The sequence below is a fragment of the Tyto alba genome, unplaced genomic scaffold (genome assembly GCF_018691265.1).
Source record: "Tyto alba isolate M040663 unplaced genomic scaffold, T.alba_DEE_v4.0 Super-Scaffold_7, whole genome shotgun sequence".
Classification (NCBI taxonomy): domain Eukaryota; kingdom Metazoa; phylum Chordata; class Aves; order Strigiformes; family Tytonidae; genus Tyto; species Tyto alba.
The window spans coordinates 30,187,912-30,213,527 of NW_024881328.1; the positions used below are offsets into that span (position 1 = coordinate 30,187,912).

A 25,616-nucleotide genomic window follows, 5' to 3' on the forward strand; every position below is an offset into this window, starting at 1 on the left:
CCTCTTTAAGTCTTTTACTTTAGAAGCTCCAGCTAATATGGAATCTAGCAGAAGTAGCAAGAATTATTTTTCCTAAGAAATGCAAGAGTCTTGTCTGAGTATGTCCAAATCAATGCTTAACAGTGTAAAAACTGTTAGTCTCGCCAAAAGCACCCCCACAGCCACACAAAATGAATTGATAGTTTTTAACTCCAGGTTGCATGAACTGTGTCCACATGTCCACGAAACCAGCAATACATCCATTAGTAATGTCAGGTAAATCTACCCTGGACTGTGATTGCACCATCAGGAACTACACTGCACATAAATAAGAGTAATTCATTTTTCCAGTGTACTATGTCTGCTAAACCCAGCAATTTCAGGAGTGAATACTTGCTTCCTAACAACTGGAGGTCTCCCTCTTTAAAGCGCTAATTGATTGCAATAGCCCTGGAAAAGCTGGCTAGCAGAGATGCAGTGGTGTTATGGGTGACGCAGGCCGTATTACTCTCTGGGCAGATGACGCCAGGAAGGGTTGGGAAGGAAAGCAAGTACAGCCAACGAGGCAGAATAGGCAAGCTGTCACACTTTGTGCTTCTGCTTGTTAAATCTGAATGCACCTAACTAGTTATCTCATCTGCTAACACCTCCAATGACAACAGGATTCTAAGAATATGTAACCCATGAGAATGCCCATAGATAGATTTGCTGTAAACTTTAATGTAGTCCCTGGGGCCCTGGTCTGCAGTGAAACCTTGCTAGGGTATATGTATGCGCTTGTGTTTATTTTAAATAAACATGCACACACAAATAAAGACCATCACTTGCTGCCTCTTTGCTTAAAGGTCAGGCCTACTCACATCTACACTACGAGCATTTGTTAATGAGTGAAGTTATAGGAAAACCACTACCTCACCAGGATATGGTGAGTTTCCAAAATTAAGGACATCTTGTTTCAATTTTTTCCACTTTGCATTTAACCTCACAGTTAAGGTCTTTCCCAATGGAGCCCTGTCCAAATGGATCTAAGTGATAACCATCCGCAGACCATCAGATAGATAGCTCAAGAAAGTACTCTGCCACATCCACAAGGTCTAGGCACGGAGGTCTGTTAAGCTTGGAAAGAGATTTAAACTGGATTTAATTTTAGAATAGTTTTATATGCTGCTTCATCTACTGGCAAACAGGCATTTCAAATTTTTTGCACCTAAGAACAGACCTTCCTATCACATTTTTGAAACTCAGTTGCTTGGTAGGGAATTACCTGTGTTTTCTAGGATCCTTAAAAAGAACTTGGCTAAGAAACAAATCAGAATTGAGCTGGGACTAACCAGGGTAAAGGTTGCTTATATCTGCAGATTACCCCTCTCTGCTTTTCTAATTCACTCACCATGCCTTATCTTTCCATTAATCTTTAATAAACCTTCTAGTTAATTCCCCAAACACACGCAATCTACATGACAGCAGGATACAGTGCAAAAGCAGCCCATGGATATAAGGAAATAGGCAGCAGAGGAATCAAAAGGAGGGGAAACTTTTAGGATTAAAAAACACCCAAACTGCAGGTCAGTAGAAAACGATGAGCAACTGGGAACAGGGGTAAGGGGCAAGCCAGGGAGGAGGCAGAAGCTGTAAGGGTATTAGTGTTTCTCTGGCTATTGGATTAATACTCTCAATGGGGCCCTCCTCCCCTTTCCACTCAGGTTCTACTTTGACAAAACAGGCAATCTGATTTCAAACTTGGAGTCTCTGAAATGTGGAAAACCCTCTCCAAGCTGACAACAAGGATATAGCTAGATTAAAAAGTAAATGCAATTTAACCCACCCCAGCAGAAATGGTAATCAAATTATATTGCCTCTAAATATGATAAGTTTGGAGCTGGGGCCCTCAGGGGAAAAGAAGGTGTCTTGCAAACACAAACACAAAGAAACATGCTAAAGGGAACTGCTAAATCAATGGATGAATTGTGACTTCCACCCTCCCTCCCTCCCACAGGGTGCTTGATAAGCTGCTGATTGCTTCTAAAACATCTACTACCAATGTTAGGAACTGATTAAGCAGCTTACAAAGCACTGGGGGCTAATAGACAGGCCCACCAGGGAGACTGCAGCTCTGGAGTTAAGTAGCTTGCTTTTTCATGGCTTGATTATTAAAGATGAGATAGCAGGACATGCTGAAAAGATGGGGAAACAGTTTTAGACCTCAAATGACTGTCCTTTTTATTTTTTTATATGGAATAATTTCTACCCTGTGACTTCACCAGCCAACAAAAGCCATGTTCTCTGCAGTTCTGTAGTCTCCAGCTCTGAGGGGCATCTGAACTACCTCAACTTATATGTGTCAGCTGAATATCCAGAACTGACTATGCTACTTGTTATCAAGGCACCACTAGACAAGGGAAACATCAGTGAAAGAAGCTGAAAATAACGTGTTTTACATATCACTGGCAATGGCATTAGAGTGTGAACACAGATGTGCCCAGATCAGCTAGCGCATCTTACCTCATCCCTTCCTCCATTGTGCATCTGAGCACTGCAGCACATTCACTTTAGATTTCCTATCATATATTTTCAGCTCTTTTTGCCAGATTCTTCTTGCTTAATTTGGTACAAATTTGGTACCTTGCAGATGTACACTGCAAGGTTCTTGCTTAGTTCAATCAACATCAATGTAAAGACACATTTTGCTGGCACATTACCTCTTCTGTGGTCATGCCTCTCACAGGAACACTGCACGGCTTAACTTTGTGTAGCAGGCTTGCTGAGGTTTTTGTGTTTTGTTTTGGTTTGTTTGTTTTTTTTTTCTCCCCATCTTGTGGTAATGTCTGGCAGACTTTGTAAATAAGCATATTGCGCTACGGACTGTACAAACTCATAAATTCCTGAATAACTATTCTTTAAAGCAAATAAATAACTACTACTTGTCATCTGTAGGATGAGCCTTAGATGACCCTTCATTGCTCAAATGAAAAACATCTCACAGCAAAGTTCTCTTTGCAGCCTACAGTTTTCTTTCACAGCCTCTTTCCAGTCCCATTTCACCACTGATGTTCTAGGCTTTCTCCCTCTCATCCCTAACCAATGACCCTGTTAACCCATTTTTATATTAAACGATAAACCACAGAGATGGCTTGGAAGTAAAGCTATTTATGCTACGATTAACTAGAAGGGGTAATATACAATTAGCACTGAAGACGAGAACAGGCTTGATGTGTAAGAAGTAAAATTAGTTGACAAAACTTACCTGCTGAAGGTCTGCGAGAGAATAAAGATGGATTTGCTGGAGAAGATACTCTCTGGGAAAGATCCTGGAAAAGAGAGAAATGCATGTGTGTCATGTCTTTTTGACTGGGAAACTCAACAGATTTTCTCTCCCCACCAAAAGACTGCAAAATAATGATGGTGGAGAGAGAGGTTGTCAGAAACTGGAATTATGTCACCCTGTAAGCACCAGCTACATGATGATGCCATGAACATTCCTCATGGGCACCACTAATCCACAATAAGAATGAATGCTGTGCCAGTGTCATTCTTCACCTGTCAGGTAAGCATGTACTGCGACATTTACAGCTGTTGGAAGCTCATCCCGAGCACAGATGTTCCTTTAAACAATTAACCGAGTAATAAAAACAAGTAACTCAAACTACACATTAAAACTATTTTTTACAGTTTTTAGTAGAAGATTCCTGGTCTGCCAAAAAGCTGTAAAAGTTAATTTCAGATGTGATTTATGGTCTTGTAGCTGAAATAACTATTGGGAAAAATGTCATGCAGATACTGTTCTTCCAACAAAGTTGATTGATATTAATTCCCTTTTGCATACAGGAATACATGTATTGGTATAGACTTTATAATGACTTGAGATAGGCATATTTTCCTTACATAAACCAAGGTTTCAGCCAAGGCCATTGATTATCCACTAACAGACTTGTTCAGTAAAGCTAAATTACAGAAACCTGAACAGAGAAGAGATGTCCTAATTAGAGTGACTTGCAGTAAAATGAAAAACCAAGTTATAGTAATATTACAGAGAAAAATGGACCTTGTGAAGGTAAGTGGATATTAGCAAGAAAAGTTTATCAAAACCTATGTATCTGCCATAAAGATGTCAGGAAGAGAAAAAGTGCATCTAATTAAAATGTCTATCTTTGTGTGTACATGCAGAGAAATAACCAGCCTACCCACTTTATTTTCTATGCACACAGAACAAATATAACACCACACTAAGGTATTATGGAGAGTGGAGAATTACATCACTCTTGCAAAAAAAGCTGCCAAATATCTCAAGAAGTACAACTATATTACACTACATGTTGCTTAGAGAAGAAATTGTGAACTCAGTTCTTACATTACAATCATGTAGTTTTAAGGCAAGACAGAAATTAAATTCTTGATATTATTAAATGCATGAACAAAGCTCTGGCAAAGACTGGTTTGTAATAGTAGAACTGAATGGCAGTGAACAGAAAGACCACTGGATATGTTAAAAAAAAACAATGGTCCTGAAAGGTCAGTATGAATTTACCTGATCATGATATGAGACTAATGAGAAAGCACACAGGAACTCAAAGAAGGGATTTTAGAGGCTGTGACAACATAATTCGCTAAAACACAGATCAGCAGGGATAACAGTACCAACTGCAATCTTTGACAGAACATTCAATGAAAGAAATAAGTGAAGCACCTTGGTACATTCTCTTTCATCAGTTGTCTTAAACTGATGCTTTTAAAGCTGTCTTTGAGGGACTAGGACTTTTCACCCATGTCGAGTGGTACAAAGTCTTGTACTCCCTTTGTACTTTTGAAAAAAAAAATCTAAGCTTTATTGGGGTGGGAATGGAAGAGTCCTGCAAGGAAGACACTGCCAATCTGACAGCACTCTTCTGGAGCAGGACCGTGCCCTTGCTCCTTCTGACTCACCAAGCATGTCTGCTCTATCCACCTAATTCCCAGCTGCAGTCTCACTGGGATACTGCATTTTCCTCTTTCAGTTCTACAGGCTATACCATCGCTTCCAATAGAGGTGAACATGTTTCAGTGTCTCTGCTGCATCACACCTTCATAATACATTTGGCACAATGTCAAAGACCACTAGAACACAGTCAAAATCCAGATATCAGACAACATTCCTCATCTGCACACAGAAGATTTATTAAAATCGATTGCTAAGGAGTCAACTCTGAACACCGTTTTGAAGTCAGTAGTATTTTTCAGCTCTGACAGAAAATTTTTCATTAAAATTTCCCCATCCTCCCCTGATCACACAGGCAGGCACTAAACAGTGCAGTAGCTTTGCCAGGAACTGTATTATTTGCTGATGCCCTTACAGGACTGCTGAGGAAAATAATTAGCTAATGAAAGATTTCCTTTTTCAGGGAATAGCCTGAATAGCCCATAAGGCAGAAACTGTCAATGACCAGTATCGATGACTAACGTCACGTTCCCCTGCCTTCAAGGACTGCATTTTATTTCCTGCAAGTTCTAACTCCTAATAGAAAGCGTGCAGATGAAAAGCAAACTCATGATTGAGGGACTTCCTTTGTCAGGGGCGTCTAAGCCAGCACAGGCTCTGGCGACAGTCATCCTCTCCCTGTACCTATCCCCCTCCCTGAGATATGTTAGTCTGCTGCAGCAGCTCTGCAGAGCCAGCATTCATCACTCCTTCTCCCTTCCAAATCTATTTCCAGGAAAAGAAGTAGGCACTGCCCTCCCAGTCTTATGCAAGACAAATACACACGCACATATCTGGCACTCAAGTGAGAAGAGTGCTTATTTCCATTGCTACAGAAACTGAGGCATTAAAAAACACTCAGTAAGCAAGGCTGGTCCAGGTTCAGATTTACAGTCCTCCTACTGACTTGAAAAATCACAATTTGGTTGAGGTGGGCCACAGAAAAACAGCTGAGAAGCCAGAGTTCACATGTACAGAGTTCACATGTACAACAGCGTTTACAAAATCTCTTATGAAGCAACCGGACCAGTTCCTGTACAGTTCCTAATACATGCAGAGGTGCAAAACATTCCCTCAACACGTGCCCACATCATCAAAGGTGGAGAACACACAGCTCCATGAGTGTGAAACCACTGAAATCGCCTAAAAGTAGGCACCTCAGTCCCTGACCATTTAAAATATAAAAGATGTGCCCTCACCACACCTGTGGTGACCTGAGTGGTTGTTTCAAAAACACATCTTGCTATTCTGCATGTCTGCAATTCAGATCTCTTCCAGGAAACTTCTATCAGTCCCATTTGGAAAGAAAGAAAGAAACTCAACAGCTACCTGAACATAACTTGTGAAACTACCTCCCCAAAATGCACCTGTTTATTGCCAGTTTCGTCAGCCTCCAGTGGGCAGGGAGAAAGAGCGCAAGAGTCACCAGAATATCAAACTCAAACACATTTTCAAAAAACATCATCATAAAATGCAAGCAGATCAGTTGGGGCAGGAAATCCACAGAGACCAACTAGTTCAGTGAGCATGAAAATGAATGACAGCTGGTTTCCAATGGCTTGCTTGTCTGCACAGGTATCTCTGAGCCTCGGGAGCTGATGGCTTATATAAAGTCTTTTTCAGTAGGGGGCACACAGGACTAATTCAGAGCCTCTTGCTTCTTGACCAAGACACTTCCTCTCATGTAACTAGTAGGAACATAACATCTTTGCCATCTTCATCCCTCTGTCAACTACAACTGAAACTCGCCAAAGGAAGCCAAAGTCAGTGGAGCATAGCAGGTGAGATGGGGCTCACACAAACAACATGCCATTGCATTAGCGTCCAGACAAAGTGCTACATGTCATCCAAATCAACTTAAAATCACATTCATGTCTAAAAACCTTACACAGACCACGAGCAGGCTAAGGTAACTACATTTAGAAACATTTCACTAGAAAATATGTATTTACTTTCTGCATTAGATGGAGCTTTGAGCATGCCTCAGCTAAGATAAGACCTTGATCCAAAAAGACCAAAACATGTGCTTGCATTTTATTTTTCCCTTGATATAAAGGTCATTTACAAACGCCAAATAGGAAATTTCTGGTAAGCGATTTGAAAGCAAAATAAAAGATGTCAGTTTTGTAAATCTTTTGATTGCTGCACTGTAACAAACTGGTTTTTTTTTTTCAAAAGTTAGTCAATTAAAAGCATTCAATAAACAGTGTCCTTTCAGTCAAATCTTAACACAGAAAGAAACAAGAGTGAGCTAGACAGAGGTCATATGCAAGATGTTAAGACTCATTACAAAAAAACCTCAAACCTCTGCTGCTTCAGAATGCAACCTGTGACCCTTGAGAGGCAAATGATATTGAGTGCACATCCCACTAAAAGCACCTCCTAAGCTTACACAGTTTGGAAACTCTCAGACCAGTTTCACCATCGATGCAAAACAGACCAGTTGTGAGTCACAGGATCGCTGTGCTGTAAACCCTGGCTACCAGTCAGGGTTAAGCCTGCAACGAACAAACCAACTTCAACACTAACCAGCCCTCTAGCTCTGCCAGTTCCTGTGAACAATGAAATGCAAAGTCCTACTGGTTAAAGGTCTGTACAATACTTTATTGTTATGGGCTAGAAATAAAAGCAATCACTGCAAGCAGGAAAGAAACCCACTAACAGAGACTTTTGGTCCAACTAAAAGAGAGAATTGAGCATTCTCAGTTTGTGATTATTATTCTTTTTTGTTTGATACTTTGTAATTTGAAGCATAACCTTCAGGCAAGATAGAACCAGAAATTTCATCCCTTCCTTTCCTGATGATCTTATCAGGTGAGTATTTGCACAAACAGAGGTTATCTTCTAGTGTCCTCCTGCAAACAGAAACACTGATAAGACTTTGCTTTTTGCATTTGGACAAAATGTGTAGTCATGGTGCTTTGTTAGCACTAAGTAATTGCTCTGCATTTAAAGCCTGTTTATCATCAGCTTAGGCAATTTTTCTCCAATGGGTTAAATACCCTGACAGGTCTGCTAAAGCTACAACCAATTAATCTGCCCAAGCCTGACACGATAACCAAAGTACAAATGTGATAAGCAGAGTGAACTCTTCTTTTTACAGCGCAATCGAAATCAGGTTAGCTGGCAGGTGGGTACAACCAAGTGTCTTTTGTACCAAAAAGCCTGTTGAAACCTAGGATGGGATGGGGGGAGCGGCGAGGAAGCTGGCACCACGATTTCATGTGCCAGCCAGAAGTGTCTTGTTTCACCAGTTTGAGAATTGTATGACTGAGCTCTGACTCACAGGAGACGCAGATGCACCAGTCTAGCACACAGCCACCTTCAGACGTCCCCTCCACCCCTGTGCAGGAAGCTGCTACACCCACCGCTGGCACAGCACCCCAGGTACCAAGTCCATTTCCTCAGCCAGCACAGCTCATACCCCAGGCAATGCAACTTACACCACCATCTATTTATTTTTAAGCTACTGCACCACGCTGCAAACTAACGCGGATGACAGGCAAGCACATGCTGATTACTGCTGTTCCTAAATCTTTTTTGCCCCCTAGATGAGGGGCAAGAGGACCTCTGCAGTCCCTGCAGCGTGCACCACCCACAGCTGAGGCGGGCAGGAACCGTGTGCGCTCCGACCTCACCGCCTGGAGCTCAAATTTTTCAGAGTTACTGAAGTACAGAGGGGTATCAGTGAATTGCCAGTCATCCAAATACACGTGGCAAGGTAAATAACATGTCTTGCTTGGTTTTCTCTTGCAATTCATTTGACATGGAGGCTCTTAGTTTAAGGTAGAGAACAGCATTAGAGGTGAGGGGAAAAGGTAGGGTTTTTTCCTAGTGTTGTTAGTTCTTACAGTTTTATTCAGGCTTTTGATTTTTTATTTCCTTGGAAATCTCAGCTACTGGAAAATACGTTGGGAGAGGGGAACCCCAAGTTTCCAGCCCCAAAAAGTTACTCAGGGTAGTGATTTCAAAGTCAAACAGTAATAATAAATTAACGAATTTAAAAGAAAACACTACTTATTTATTTAATTCTTGTAGTATTACACCAGATTATTTTTTTCTAATTCTATATGTTTGGCTAAAAAGTGTTCATGAACCATTTCACACTTGTGAGGTATGAACACTTCCCTGGTTATATTCTGGGAGCAGCCATTCCTAAATATCTTCAGCCCACACTAAGTGCTAGATTTATTAGCAAGCTATTAGCAAGCATGTCCAGGTGAGGTATTGTTTCATGTTGTTATGAAATTCCCCATGAGCATCCCTATGTTAAAACAGTTACTCTTATCATCCATCAGCGATCCTGAACCAGCATATAAACTTTCAACTAAAATACAGTATACCAACTCTCTCCTCTGTGGTTACTGGAGCATGGTTACAGTAACATTGTGAAAGACAAGAATCACTACAGATCAAACAGGAATCAAGTACTGGCTGTTACTAAAAGCAGGATGTAGAGAACTAGAGACACACAGTTTCATTTTGAAATCAAAATAGCTTAGATCCCCCAATTAACTTGAAATGAAGAATAAGAAAATGTTCTGGTTTTGTCAGGCACTTCTGAAGCCTTGCGGTATGCTGCTGGAAGTTGTGATATAAAAACACAGGCACAAGTCATATTTAACATGATGTCTACATTTAATAGGAACTTCTTTTTAAATAACTATGGGGGTTTTTAAGCAATCTAGTCTCAAAGGGTGAATGGAAACTAGCTTTTTGAAAGATGTCTAACATTACTGATCTATCTGACAAGGAGATGCAGGTGTGCCTCTAGACTGGAAAATGCTAGCGTGAACTGAAAGACGCAGCTGTCCTCTCTAAAACTTATCACATATACCCCGGCAGGCTCTTCAGCTGGATGCTTACCACGGTAGAGCATTGGCTTGTGCTTTTAACCTTCCCTTGGCTTGAACAAACAGCAGTACTGCCTCCACCCTGGCTGTTCTGGCACACATCTTGTTGCTCTAGCTCTGTGTTACCCCTAGATGAAACAAAAGCTCAAAGTTCATCTTAACTCCATCCCCTAGAGTTTTATCCAAATGCTTTTTAAATGTTAATTTGGAAGGACCCTGCATGCACAGTCACTTCTTCAAAAAGACACAAGAGTCGAAGCAAAGAGGTAGTCTGTAGGAGCTCCATCAGTGGACATGCTTTATTTGAGCTACTGCAGTGACTACATGCATGCAGGATCTATATAAAACAAAAAATGGCTTGTGCATCCTTCTCTGCATTTATTTTCTCACCTTTCCTCACTTTGGGGTGTTGTTTGGTCTTAACACTGGATTCTCTCAGGGCATCCAGATATCCTCTTTGAATGAGTTTTTCTTTTGGCCTCTTTCCAATCACCCCTGCAACAAATTTCTTTCTTACATTGGTCTTGCCATTAACTCAGAACCCTGAGTGCTATGAAACCATATCCTTCTGTTCCTTCCCAGCTCAAGCTTCCTTTTTGCAGTTTACTGCTTTCACAAGTTGTATCTTTGTTCTCCTGCTTTGGGATTTTCCACTCTCCAAATGGCCTACCCATTGCAAAGAAAATGGAGAAAACAGTCTCTTTTGACAGTCTAGACGTGACTTGATGACCTTCTGTTCTCCTTGGTCTGAAAGATGACATAGCCCCAGCTTCACATACATGAGGTATTTGGTGGTATGGTGATTGCATAAGATCAATCAGGATTCCTGTGATGTGTTTAGACAGGTTCCCCAACTGCCACACAAATATTTTGAAAGTAATCTACTGCTGTGTCAGAAGTGATGTGTCTAAGGCCCCACTGTAGGAAGTGACAGGACTCTATTGTTCTGCATAACTGAATTTGGGCTTGTTTCGCATCACGCTGACAGACGGGCAGGCTCAGCCAGGACCACATGTCTGCAGAGATGCAGGTGCACCTTTAACCTCCCGCTGCTACAGCAAGCTCCAATTTGGTCTTCCTGTAACATGCTAAGTAATGCATCCAGCACTAGAGTTTTGCTCGGGTAAAACTGATGTACTGCTGTTCTGGAGCTGATAGACAAATGGTATCAGAGAGAGATGAGTAATGAGGGAAATTTTTCCATATAGTTTCTCACCACTATTCAGAAGATTTACTTACAGAGCAATGGCACGGCAAAGAGCACTAATGAATAGGGGAACATGCTGCAGAACATCTACCTTGTGTCACTGCCATCTGTCTGAAATATGTGAGCTAGCAACACCCAAACTGCAAGTTTAGGTGCATAGCTGAGAGAGCAGAGAGCCCGGAGAGGGCTCCAAGGTTGACCTGAGTTAGCCTACCCTACAGTAGACATGGAGGTGCCTGAAGACTTCCCAAAAAAATAATTCTGATGGTCCCTTGACCTGCAGAGGCTTCAACCACAACAAGAACAGAACAAAGGAGGCTGTGGCACATGGACACACTGTTAGTGTCTTATGTTTAGAGATAAAAGGAAGAAAGCAAAACCAGAATAAAACTTGCACCATTCAGCACGGCTTCACAGAATGATCTCACTATTTAATGGACTCGGAGATTCTCGCTCTTTCCCAGCTATCAATTTTACAGACTCCATCTTGTTTGCCTGTGCCATTCATTCATCACTCATCATCCCACAACCTGCAGGTGGTGGTGGGACCCGTACAGATCCACTTGCACTACTTCTATGTTGTCTCTGGGTTTTGGTCTTGTTATGTTTCTGCCTGAACAGCATCCACACAAGCAAGGCAACCAAAACAAGTGAGAACTTGTTGAGTAAAGATATTTGAGGCAAATTATGTCTGTTGCAATACTGAAGTGACAGCCACAGCAAACTAGGCATAACAACATCCACTGCAAAATAGGGAGCTCAGCAACAGGCTTGGAGTCTCAACTAGCTAATCTCAGAGGAACGCTGCTGATATCCACTGGTGGAGGGCCTTATTCCTCCTCCCAGACAAGTCCGAGTTCCTTTATTTTTTTCTCTTGCAAATATGAAAAGAGCTTAGAACCCAGTGGAGCAAGAGGTGAGAACAAATCATTATAACTGATGAAGACCACTTCTATTGTGAGCCTTCTAGCTACTTTTATGATTTTTTCCGCTTCTTTTCCTTTCTTCCTTCTTTTCTTCCTTTCTTTCTATTTAGTCACTTGCTTCTTCAATTCACAGTGTGGTTCAACCCTGAGTTCACTGCTAGATGCCAAGTTTCAAAGTTCCCGAAGTACCTATCTATGCACACCAAGCATTATAAATAACATTTCCACATTTAAGCCAATTGGATCCTGAGCTAACCTGGTTTATAGCCATCTGGAATTCTTCAGAAAAAGTGACTTGTGAGCACTGTAAACAGTTTTGTCTTCCCAGAGGACACCAAGAGTTTCCAACTGCATTGTCATCTTCATTTTGCAATGTGAGTTCAAGAGCAAGGTATAGATTTAAAGAAGATGATAATGCAAATAGTATTAATAAAAGAAACTTCAGAGTGATCTGCTTTTCCCTAATAAGGCAGGCTCTATCAGTGTCCCAAAGGCAGCAAGGTGCCAATACAATTAATCAGTCTGTTTTTAGTTCTCTCTAGACAGCAATAGTAACAGTTTGTTTCAGTCTGTTTATATGATTCTGACAGGTCTTCAAGATGCTGTGCTCACTTTCTTGTGATTAATAGTCATTCACATACTAAGGTAAAGACCAAGCAGAAAAAGAATGTTTTTAGAGCAGGACAGATAACTGGATTGTCTCCCCCAGTCCTTCACTTCTAACCAGGAAACAGTACTAAATTTAGGAGTGCTGTCTCACCATATTGTTTAAACTCCTCTTCTTGCCACTTGCCCATGTGATGAGCCGAAGGGAAATTTAAATCACATATTTTCTTCATTTACTTTTCAGCTGTGCTCTATCAAGCCATCACATTGATAGTGAATGTCTGCACACTGTGATACTACGTGCAGAAAGCAAAGCCATTGGAACCAGTTTTGAGCAAGGAATAACCCCTCCTGGGAAAAGAACTTCTCTCCCTTTCCATCTCTGCAAACCTCTTAGGGGAGATCTGAGGTACTAACGGAGCGCCAAACCCACTCTAACAGAGACTTCACAGACCAAGAAGGAGCTGGGCTCTAAGGTGTGTTTTGTACATTCCTTCAGTGGCTTTTACAGCACTTTTAGTAAGTCCTACCAAACTGGAGATGCTTCACTAGTACAAAAGCAAACCCTTTTTGGGCTGGGGTCCTCCTCTCTACCACAGAGAGCTTTGTTTGGAGACAGTGTGAAAGAACCCTTAGATAAGAATTTGGAGCATTTCCCAGTTTCCCCTTCTGCGTCTTTCATTTTGACACAGGGAGTTTTTTCTCTCTCCTCCCTGCCCCAAGAAAAGACCATGCACACATTTCTGTACTAATTTTTCTCCATTCTCTCTTCTCTCCATTTCCTCAGCATTTGTCATCTCTCCTTTTTGGAGGGAGGTTTTAGAGCTCCCCCTTTGTCCTGGTTTCTTCATTAATTCTTAATTTCCTGACATCCCTTCTCTCTTTGAATGTCCTCCTTCTCCTGACTTTCCCTCATCCTTTTTTCTCTAGTCCATTGATTTCTCTGCTTAGGCCTCCTGTGATCTCTCTTCTTTCACTCCTACCCGAGCCCATTCAGTCTTGTGCCTCCTCCTGTCTATTTTAATCAGGGCAGCCTTTTCTTCAGCATTAATCAGAAAGCATAATTTCTTTTCTGACATTTTTTCTGAGCAGTAGCCTTCACAAAGCTTATTCTCCTTTCAGTTTTACTGCAGTTGAAGAGGATGGCATAGGAAAGTTATTATAGTTGAATAGCAAAACAGCTCTGCAAGATAATATCAGCCCCGAGAATAAAAGAAAAATCATCCTAATTTTTAAAATGCTATAAGCTGCACTAAAAAATAATAGGAATTGATAAGTAAGACACAAACATATATTAACACACAGTGGGTCTGACACAAGAACTCAGTAGTGCTGTCCAGAAACCTGTTGCTGTATCCTCCTCTTAGTTGTTCTAGGTAGCTCACCAAAGCAATGACACAGGTTATGTATCAAATAGCAGACTGCCTCACTCCTTATCGGGAATAAAGGCACTTGTATAGCCTCTTCTCCCTCCCACAGAATTCAGGTCTCCCACCTCTAAAACACCATGCTCAAAATATAGTCACTGATGTCACCTGCTTTCTTGCCCTTTGGCAGATGATAATTTCAAAGCAGTTGCTTTTTTTATTTGTAGTCTTGTTTTTCTTAAAAACTTGGGGTATACAAATGCTTACAAATGAATTTACCATCAGGTCAGCTGCATGTGTCTGGGAGCCACTCACCTCACAGTATGGCATGGGCAGAGACATCCCCCCATCTCTTTTGGAGATCCACAACAAAAGTAACTTGGCTTTTTTAAGGTCACAACTGTGGCTTGATGGTTTTAAGAAGATTGTTCATTTTTAGCTTTTAAGAAAAATGCAGCAGCAGCTGAATGGACTAAGATACAGCACTTCTAAAATTAAGTTCACTTTTTATAAAACTACTGTTTCCACCACAGAAGAGTCAGTATGAAACACCTTCTGCGGTGCTGTGACCATTTGATTTCCAATAAGGAAAACACTCAGTGCAGCCATGTCATGGATGGAAAAGAGAGTGGCTGAGCAAGAGCACAACTGCTCCAGTGTCATGTAAATCATATGCTGGGTCATGTGCCAGGGGAGCACATCTGGCCTCTGCCTTTGTGTAAGATCACATCACAGAAGAGGGCAGAAGCGCTGGGCATGTGGTTGACACTTGCCTCTCATGCTTTGCCATACTGTGAGGTGTTTCACAGGTCTCAACAGTACCTACCACACTGTGATGCCATGGCTGGGAGCATGAGGTATCACAGCTGACACTGGAAACACGCACAGTCAGGAAGCCTGAAGAAGAGTAAAAGACACTCACCACAGTGTGTGACCCCTGGACTAATAGTTGTCAAGAACAATTTCAGATATTCAGACCCTGTAAAATCATTTTCTTTGGCAACAGATAACCCAGCTGACCTGGGAAGTCAGATACAAGCACATCTTTCTAAATGCGTAACACCTTCAGAACTAGATTATGAGGAAAAAGAAAACAGGAGAAAAGCAACGTGAGAAGGAAACTACAACTTTGTGCTGTGTATTGTCTGTGGTTCTTACCTTCTACGCAGATCTTCAGCCACTGCTGCTCTGCAGCTGAACAAATAGGCTCGGAGAGATTTTAGTTGCTGTCTCAGGCGGACAACAGTTGCCAGAGGTTCAACATGCTTGTACAACATGGGATTTTCCTGCTGGATATCAATCAATGGCTCCTCATAAACATATTCCAGGAACTCTTTGGCTTGCTTTGATACCTGAAAAATATGAAGCAACCAGTTCAGCTAGGTTCTCCTCCCAACTCTTTTAAAGCAGACCTTCCCCTCTGTGATCCATCAGCTATTCTCTGCATCTGAAAACTTACTCTGTTTCCAAATCCAGATGAAGACAGAACTAAGAGAGATCCAACTCTCTCTGCTTATAGCCAAGTCAAACTTCATCAAGCCCATCAAAGTTGAATGTATGAGATAATTGCTTATTTACCCAAAGTACAGCAATATTTGCAGCCACACATGCGTTTACTGAAGGATAACATAGATTACTAGATGCTTTTCAAGTCTAAAAACTGATTACTAAGTTTCTTTCTGTTAATATTTTTCTGTTTGTTCACTGCTTGGCAAGCAGCAAGTGATTAGGTAAATGCATAAGCACAACAATAGAAAAGGAAACATACACACTGTAAATCCAAACACGTTGTACTACTATCCCAGGGTATAGAAGTCCAGTGTAAAGTACTACTCCCATTTGTTTCATGCTCAGCCAGTAGGGTTAAAATTATGTAAAAGGAAAATAATCAGAAGCATATCTATCAAATTGTTGGTTTTTTTAAAAATACAGATAAATAAAGTTGAATTTTACTAGTATTACTCACTCCCAATGTTTCATCTGCAAGAAATTTTTCTTATGTCTTTTTCAAGATAGTGCTCTGTTCTATCTCCACCTGCAATGAGCTACTGTAATCTTGATAAATTGATGGGACTTTTGTTCCCACTAGAACAGATACTCCTGTTTCTGAGGTGAGAAGGCCAAATTCCCTCTTATTCCTTATTTCTACATTTTATCACAGCTGGAAAAGAGAAGATGGGATTATCTGAAATAAAATGCACGTCACTTGAAACTGTGCTATAGAAATACTATTCGTTCCACAATTCAGTTTGTCTTCCTGGACCTTTAAATCACTGTTTACACTGAGTCTGGGGCGGGATGAATTAGGCTAACAAAAGGAGAAAGGGCACACCACAGCCTCTTGAGATTTACGATGTTATTTCCCTTCTGGTGCTATAAGGTAGGAAGTAGGTAAAAGCAATATACATCCTTATAAATAGCACCGCTTCCAAAACCAGCAAGTTACTAGCTACAGCAGCCACTAGCTATTTACAGGGAAATCTAGCCTCAAATGTAACCTTTTCACAATGCATAATAAAAATATAAGAAATAATCCCAAGGCCAGCCTTCCCGCCAATAACTACACAGATAATACGAGTAATTTTAAATACAGCAGACCATAACTCCACAGGTTTCCCAGGCGCTGAAGCTGTATTAAATATCTCACTTATTTGTATTAAACAGCCCACTAATTTCTTTTTTTTTTTTTTAATAATACATGTACAAGGAATTGTACTGTCTGAATGGAAGGACAAGTAACGTACTGTGTAAGGAGCAACACAGGCAACTTGGACTTCGTAGGACAAAACTCTACAAACCCCAAATATGTCAAGGTTTCTAACACTAGCAGTCTTGATGTTTTATTAGACATGCTAACTGCAGTGCACAAAAGAGACTACAGTTAAACAACCTGCTTTTACAATCATTAAGCTATTTGGCTGTAGTATCTCAGCAATCCCCTGACACCTGATGTATCTACAGTAAATATTATTCCTCTTCCACTAGTGGGCAAATTAAGCCACACACTCAGTGATTCCCCAGGAGGCACATGAATGCTGGCACAGTGACTAGCACCTCCCACCAGGAGGATCTGGTGCCCAGTGATGCATTTGTAGTCTTATTTCCTGGCTTCAGACCCCTGCTGAAGTGATGGGCTCCTCATCCACCTGGCCTGCTGTCTCCGGAACCTCAGCAATTACTGTCTAAGTACTACACCCACATGTATGGGGCAACAACCCTCCTGAGGCTGCAACATTAAGAGTAGAGAAGCAAAAAAATGCCAGAATTGGTCACCTGTGTGACACTGCAATACATATGCATTACGACGGCAAAGTATTACTGTGTGGCTCTGGTGCTGCATGTCTGAATGCAGTCTTTGAGAGGAGCAAAGCAAACCTTTCTCTCTCCTTGCCAATACAATGTACCTGTGGAGCACCGATTGCAGGAAATGTAGCTTTGCCCAACATCACTGGCTGACAGGTAGGTGCCAGTTCACTCTGCATGCCTGACACAGGCCCACCAGGTCATGTAAACCATTAACTCACATAACCAACCACAGCAAAGTTACAAAAAGCTCAAATGCAGTCTTATAATGGGAAGGGTCAGGGAGTCATAATAATTCAGCTTGCTACCAGCCAATATTCTAGTACATGTACTAGCATTCTCAAAGTCCCCCAATTTTACTGGGCAGACTAGACAATCCTATTAAATAAGCCAGAAGGAGTGAAAAGATGCAAAGTGCAACAGGTTTTTAGTTTTAAATGTCATACAAGGATGGATGCTAGCATTTCCAGACCTTTCTTTTCTAGAGGCTGCAAACATACAGTTCACAATTCAATTTACCAGAAGTCAGCCTCACTTGAAGCCTTCTGGCACAAGGAGTTCATTTCCTGCTGTGTTTGTCTGGCATTTTGCGCAGGCTGGAAGCCACCTGAACCAAACTGCAATACTTACTGTTTCTTGTGTGCAAAGGGGGAAAACAGTTGGCCTAAGTAAAAGAAAGAAATGATGTTCACAAGATTGATTCTTTTCTTTTCCCTTCACACAAACGTGAAAAACAAAAACATGAAAACAGCAAGGAGATAGGGAAAAAAAGTGAATTTGGGGACTGAACTGCTGCTTTGGTTATGACAGAAAAAACACGCCTAACTGCCAAGTCCTTTCAAAGAGCTTTCATTGGAGTCAAGTGGATTTTTCTTTTCCTACCCATGTGCTTTCAGGTGTTAAGTGCATTGCTGTTTTTCAAGATCCTGGGTATGGGAAGACACAGCTCTATAGATTTCTATGACTACTGTTTTTTCATGACCTGTCCTGCCAAAAGCAGACAAGAACCTCTCCATTTGCAAAACTTAATTGATGCAACAGTTTACTTTATTACATTGTATTGTCATAAAAGCTCGTGTCTTAGCATACCTATCGGTGCTAGCTTTGCCACAGACAGATAGGACACACCACAGAAACCCCTGCAGAGGCAAGGAAAAGGTGGCAATGGAAAAAAGTGCAATTTTCAAATTCTTCATTCATTTTGCTTCCATTTGGTGGACTGACAGGCACATTTCAGACTGTGTGAAGCACAGAAGCTTCTGAAGACTGAAGCCGTGTTTCAGTTCTGACCATCAAATGTGGTATGTGCTTATTTCCTGCAGGACCTCTCTGGGTTATGCTATGAGTCTGACCAGGAGCAAGTGACCCACCACAGAAGCTCCACTTTCAGCAATTGTTGCACTACATGTGAGGGGCAGGGCTGTGCATTTAGGAGCTTTGTTGTTTAGCTTCATTTTGGGATGTTGCTGCACAGCTTTGTGGGGGCACACTGGTCAATCATGGGATGTGAAATGCTGACAAATTGAGTCATCTTCCTTCAAAAATGAGCCCAAATAAAAAATCACCTCAGGGAAGTGCAACAAAATATCCGTCTTTGCCAAATCAGTGCATTTAATCAATACACTACTAAGGAATCATACAGTTTCATTATAACTACTGAGTGCAGCAGCCATCTGTAAGTTGCCTTTTAGACCACACAGAAGAAATAAACATCAGACCTTATCTCTGAATGGAGAAGGGAGATGTGGATGTAAAAGTGCAGGTAATACATGCTCTACCTCAGAAAAGTACTGCTTAGTTCCATGGAGGTATAGCAAGGACAGAAATAAAAGCACATTTATGCAAAACTGAACAGAAAAGGAAAACCCCCGAAGATTTTACAAAAGCGACAAGAACTGCTTGTTATTTTAATGTTATACATGCATGAGATGGAGTTGAGAAGATCCAACCAGTGATCTCAGCTCAGTTGTCACACTGACACTGTGGCACATGATGTCCTCTTCGGCTTCCCTCCCTGCCTTAGTTTCTGCTTTAATAGCTGGGGATGCTGTAGTGTTTTCCTACCAAAGGGATTGTGCTCCTTTCTTAAATCCACCTCTCTGAGCACTTTGGCACAGAGACTGGTAAAGTATCTGCCCAGAATTCGCTTGTGCTCTCAAGACACCTCTTAGCTGTTCTGCCTGCCTACAAAAAGTGCAAATTGATAACTTCTCCCTATTATAGTGAGACTACAGTAGATTAAGTTTTCAATTAATGATTAAGCTTGAAAGTCCCATTCCCTTTTGTGCCTCAGCTGCCTATACCAAGACCATGGGGAACAAAGCATAGACCATAGTTTTTACCCTGTAGGTTTAGAAAACAAACCAGTTTATTTTCTTGGCAGTATTACTGACAGCTTGGTATGAGGTCTTTGCCTGACCATCCACTTGCTCTGTATCAGTGCTACCGACACTGCCATGGGCTAGCAAGTATAGTCCTTGGTAAAAGCATCCAAAGAAAGAACTCTTAAATATTTATTCCTAGCTTCTAGGAAAGGGAAGGGGTTTTGTCTCCACATGTAGGAGCTTTGTAACTCTGAAAATCTTGCATTTCATGGCACAAGACTATCATTTTTCTGATAGCAGGCTCTGGCTACCTTTTAATAATCTTCCCATCTGACAAATTTTCTTCTTCAAGAGAGCTGCTTTTCCTCTAATAGGGCATTTACTGGTTATTTTTTTTCCTTTTCAAATAGCCCATAATAATAATATTCACAGACACAAAACATCAAACAGCCTCTCCTAACAGTGGCTGCTAGGTCTGAAGCTCTAGCATGGTCTGGATTCCTTATGAGTTTGTTATTGTTTCAGCATATGCTCCCTGAGATGGCAAAACACCACTACTACTGTGTTTGCTGGCATAATGCTTTGAGGCATGTAATCAGTTGTCCCTATCTAGCAACCAGCCACTGAGGCGGCAGCAAATAGCAGATTACGGAAGTTTTAGAAAAGCTGCTTGTGTGACAAGTGAGCAACTGCAGAATTTTCTCTTTACGTTACTTTCAGCTATCTGGTCCAAACAAGTGCTATACCAATGTCCTTCTAGTGTCCTCAAAATATTCATGCCAAGACACAGGACATACTGGGCCTTGCAAACACCATGTCTGGGCATGCCAGCTTCCTGTGGGCATTTCCACAATTCAGCATCCATCACCAAGCAGTGTCAATCCACAGTCCCCAGTATTCACAAACAGTTACTCCTCAAGGGCCCAATAACTGCAAAGATTAGGGATAAAAGACAGGTTTCAGTGTTCTGTCCCTCCTTGTCTCAAACAACCAGATAAGCAATGATGGAAAAGATGCCACCAAGAAAGAGAAGCATGGCTGCGCCTGTGGTGGAATGCTTTAGGCCTGGCTAAGGAAACTGCGATGAAATTATTTATCTTGATGAGAGAATGTGGCTCATTCTGGCAACAGAGACGAAGAAGACAGTATTAGCAGCCAGTGCCTGTAACCTTCAACCTGTTGCTATGTCTGTGTTTCTATCTAAAGAGCAATTCAGTTCACTTGCCAGCAAGCTAGCTTGCAGGGAGATTACCTTGTATTTGGAAGTGTCCCAGTTATGAACCAGCCGTGCAGGGATGAGGAAGGTATCATCCACGTGGCAGGTGCTGCAGTAATACCATCCACTGTAGCTGCACACCTTGGCTTTCCCATTGGACAAGCCTATGGAGCGCTGACAGCCTGGAGAAGAGAGGGGAAAAAGTCTGGGTTTGTACCATGACAGAGGTACACACTCAGGATGCAGTAGGAAAAGTAATAACTACCTCATCCGAGACCTTTTTTAAATTTTATTTATTTTACCAATGAGTCATTTCTCATTTGCTAAAATATAGAGGAATAAATACCAGTATTCCTGGACTAACGCTGAAAAAGCATACATTAACTTGGGCATCTATGACAAAGAGTTCAGAGACCAGTCAAAGGATACTTACCACTTCTCAAGAAACAAAGGCAGAAGGCCAGCTTTGAGCCACTGGACACGTAACAGCCATGGCCATCTGAAAACTATGACCTGAAGTTTAGACAGAAAACACCAGACCAGAGAAGTCCTGTGCGCTTGCCCCAGACAGCTCACATTTTCCCCACAACAGAATGGGCCAGCACTGGCTGCCTGTAGGAATGCAAGCCTGCTCCTGCTGACAGCCAGAAGGGATGCTGTCTGGGCAGGTAGGGTTCAGCCCAGAATTAGCACAGCCAAGGCAAACCACAGTCAGACCATGAATAATAACTGTGAGCTGCAATCACAGCGAGAACGAGTAGTCCTTGACTAGCAGTAATGGCACAGCTCAGTTTCCTGCAGGTTTTTTTTTCCTTACAATTGGATTACCTTGAGTCTTACAAGGTCTGAGGTCTGCCTGATAACTTTTTTCACAGCTGGATCCCTTGGCTCTTCCCATGCCCTCTTGTGTGGAGTCCCTGGGGCAGAACAATGTATTCAAAAGCTGCTGCTTTAGTTGGAAAGAACTAATGCAGAGCTCTCCTTCACCTGACCACCTATTTTCACAAAACACAGAGAAACTCAGTATATTCAACAGCTCTATCTTTCTCTCAACTGTGACTAAAACAAGCCATCAGGCTCAAATAATATTAGAATGGAGGGCTGAAGACAGACAGCATAGTCATATTAACTAACCTGCTCAGGAAGCAAGGCTAAAAATGTTTGAATAAGATACAATGAGATGTCTGTGGTTGTTATTAACACCTCTTTGACACAGCACACTTAACAGTATTTATGCTTTTCCTTCAAATGCTAGTGTCCCCATATGACATTTACAGCTACAGACACAATTAGCACCAGAGCCCCACTCTGGCATGTGCTGTACGCTCAGACGGTCTCTGCTGGAGCTGATTAGGAATGTTGGTTAGCAGAACCCTTGTACATCACTTTTACAGCTAAAGTATTGGTTAAACATAGTTTTTCAGGCAGAATTCAACTGACTGACTGCTTTTGTCAGTATAACTGATTTTGTTTAGTGTAATTATGTAACTTCTCCCACTGTAGGCATCTTTTTTCCCCAGTAGAAGTTATCCTGATTTGAGGAGAGATTGCAGCTCAACTACTCTAGGCATAAATTGAACTCCTCCTCATTAACTGATGCTACCATGTCCCCTCTGCTCTAATCAAACTAGAATAACTTGACCAACACAATTAGTTCACTTCTGCTTCCACACTGCAGAGCCATTTGGACATAGATTCTCTGCAATACACACTATCAAGTGAATCAGTGTGAGACATGTCCTGTCTCTATCTCTCTCTCCCCCTTCCCTGAGGACATGCAGTTTCTTGAAAAATACAAATATATAAACAGGTCAGCTGATGAAAGAGATACTTGTGTTAGTGTCTCCTCCTTTACTATTCATAAGATCAGAGCATAAGTGTAAACATATATCTCAACCAGTATAACTCAACATACATAATGCAAAAATGTGATCTCATCTTATCTAATAATCAAACAGAAAACCCGAACATTATGACTGCAAACTATTATCACTGTAGAAATAATTTTTGTGTGGTAAATATTAGCAGAACTTTTTGCAAAGCAGTATTTTTAGGGCAGAAAGAATGCAGGTATGCCCTTTATAAGGGTAAAGTCAATTCAAGTAATTCAGTAGTATGTTACAAAAAAAGATGATGTACGATTGTGGTTTGGGATCAGAACTTAGAAGCCAGCAACTTCATATTTCTCTCAGTGCAAAGCACACATTTTCCCATATATCCATTCCTGGGTTTTGTTTTTTGTTTTTTTTTTTTTTAAGAAAAAAACAAAACAGGCAGTTTCCTGACTAGTCAATTAAAAGTTTCCATGCAGTCCTGCTCCACTATGCTGTTATGAATTAAGTCAGCAGGTACACCTGGTAGTAAGCTCAGTATCAGAGCTTTGTAGTACATATAGAACTTTTTCTTTTTTAAATTTTTAAAATGCATTCATACATAAATGTGAAGGTTTTGAACAGCTGACAAGACATGAAATACCAGTCCTGTTCATCTGACTAGTAGCCCTGGAAGATGCTTGCAGAAAATACTTACACTGTTGCTATGGAGCCGATGTTTTTAAAAACACAACAGAGGTAAATCTTGACTGTCTGTAAAAGAAATAGAGAAGTATGCCTACTCCTCTCCTCATGGAGCAAGATGAAGCAATCTACAAAAGACAGAATTCTCCTTTCCCAAGGTAAATGGGAAAAAGCCCTCAGAGCAGATGTTTGTTATTTATTATTATTGTTATTATATGTTGTTAGCAATACTTTAGTACAGCATGTTCTTCTCTGCCAGCCTTGCTAAAAGAAGTGAAGGATCTGAATCTTTCTCCTCACTAGATGCCTCTGAAGTCCCTATCACTGAAAAGCACCGAAGCATCCATCTTTATACCTCAACTGGCTCCAAATTTAGCTTTCATTACACAAAGCCATCACCTCACAGTGGATGAAACAGACTGTTAAATGACATGTAGTATTTTCTAGCTCAATGTGTTTGGACCAGCTGATGAAGTACTACTGGTAAAGCTGTATCTGAATGAGACTGAAGTCTCCTAACTGAATGTCACTGAAACCTTTACAAACATCCCCCACTAACCAACACTTACTTGTCTGGGGGATGAGGATGGTAAAGGGAGAGGGCACGCTGATTTCACCTAACTGCCACTGTGCACTCCCTGCCACTCCACAGGCTGCTAGTTTGTCTTAGTGCCCTAACTCTCTTCTGTTAGTCTGAAGGCAAGAATAAGTTAAACTTCAATTTGAATTGCCATCATCCTAAACAAAAATGTTTGCAGTTAAGAAGTCACCATTTTAAGGCCAAATTTCTTACAACCTCCTAGAGCCAGAAACACATTTCAGTCCATGGAGAGAGATTCCTCAGGAGAGGACTGACAAAGCACAGAAGTGCTGGGGGGGCTTCCCTCCCCCTCCCTACGTCCAGCCCCTAAGAACTGAAGGCCTCCAGGGTGAGGAGGGTCTCAGCAAGCAATCTTGGATGCCCTTCCCTTCAGGAAGGATGGTTTTATAAAGAAGAGTAAGTGTAAGAAGTTCCTACCCAAGCAGCATGCATTGCTTTCTCCCTTATTCCAGCCCTTCTCTGAGGCCATATTTGTTTCCTCCTTCCTCGGAAATACATTTTTACACAGAGTATTTCTCATTCCTCTTCATATCCTCAAGTAAATCATATTCTGCAAAACTACACAGCAGTTTTAAGTTTGGGGTATTTTAGATGAGAATGTGGCATTGGCACCTACCTTACATTTTCCCTTACCTTACAATCTTTGCTGTTTGAAAATCACCATCTTTTCCATTCCTATCTGTTGTGATTCATAATGATGGCTATTTCTACAATCCTTTCAAATCAAGTTATCAAAGCACTGATTTTCTTTGATGTTATGCAGTTCAAAGTGATGTAGTGTGACAAACATATTTCTGTGGCATATACCACTTATGCTACTTTGGCTTTTTTAAGATAGAAAAAAATAGAACAAGAGTGAGAGAGAAAGAAGAGGAGGAAAGAATAGCTTGTGGCTTAATACCCTTGTAAATCCTGCACCTGGACACTCAGGTACATAAACTTGCCATCATGTTTACCAGAAGCAAAGCCAGTACCGATTCCTGGCTTTAAATGCTTGAGCACTCCTCCCAGTAAGATAGTCGGATGTAGCTGACTACCTCAGAGATCCATAACACAACTCAACAAATAGTTTAGGGTGGGGGAAGGGACCATTTCATGTTTGCAGAGAAAACACTTGCCTACAGCTAGAGAAAGCACCTTCCACAGGATGGGGGGAAAAAGCAGCACAAGTTTCACAAAGCCTCTCTCACCTATTCCCAATGCTCACAAAGAATATTATCCATATAACATCTGTAGAAAGGTCTGCCAAACCCTGAGCCTAGAGCAAGGAGAATACTGCCGTATTTACTATTACCCCAAATCATCCCTACCTAAAGGATGTTATAGAGCAAGCTACAGAGGGAAGAAGTGTAGCTGTAGGTATACTGTTAGCAAAGTGAGGGAAGGAGTAATCCCAAACCTTTCATCACAGAAAATATAACAAAACAGCCATGGAATCAAGCAAAGAAAATAGGGGTTAGAAAAAATAGCAGCAAGAAAGTGCTGCTGGGCACAGATGAACCTCTCTCAACAACATGTCTGTGAGCAGAGCAGGCACATCAACATCAAGAGGCTCATCTCCAAGTGCTAAGACTTTGGGAAGAAAGAATTACAGGAAGTTGAGGTTTAAAAGTTATAACAAGTCTCTCTCCTTGAGTTAAGGTGGTGGTGAGGATAGTATGGAAGAGGAATCAACGACACTCGAACACAATTCCTCTTCTGCAAAGTGTGGAAAACACCATTTCCACAACTTCCAGGGTGTTGTATAGTTTATGGTCAAGGAAGACA

At 41.3% G+C, this 25,616-nt stretch overlaps 1 protein-coding gene and 1 long non-coding RNA gene across 7 annotated transcripts in view; one reads left to right on the forward strand and one right to left on the reverse strand.

Annotated features, from left to right (window-relative positions):
- PLEKHM3 (pleckstrin homology domain containing M3) overlaps positions 1–25,616 on the reverse strand; it is a 132,041-nt gene that overhangs the window by 71,261 nt on the left and 35,164 nt on the right. For all 6 annotated transcript variants that reach the window (XR_006164573.1, XM_033010917.2, XM_033010918.2 and 3 more), the window contains 3 exons: positions 20,769–20,914; positions 15,048–15,241; positions 3,224–3,287 (listed from right to left, as the gene is read on the reverse strand). Coding sequence is in view for 5 of the 6 variants with exons in the window: in XM_033010917.2 (XP_032866808.1) it covers positions 3,224–3,287; positions 15,048–15,241; positions 20,769–20,914 (404 nt within the window). In the remaining variant the exon portion in view is untranslated. The remainder of the gene's footprint in view (positions 1–3,223; positions 3,288–15,047; positions 15,242–20,768; positions 20,915–25,616) is intronic.
- Positions 8,534–15,033, forward strand: LOC116965823. Its single transcript, XR_004409689.2, has 3 exons — positions 8,534–8,651; positions 12,767–12,998; positions 14,896–15,033. It is a non-coding gene; the product is annotated as an uncharacterized LOC116965823 (long non-coding RNA).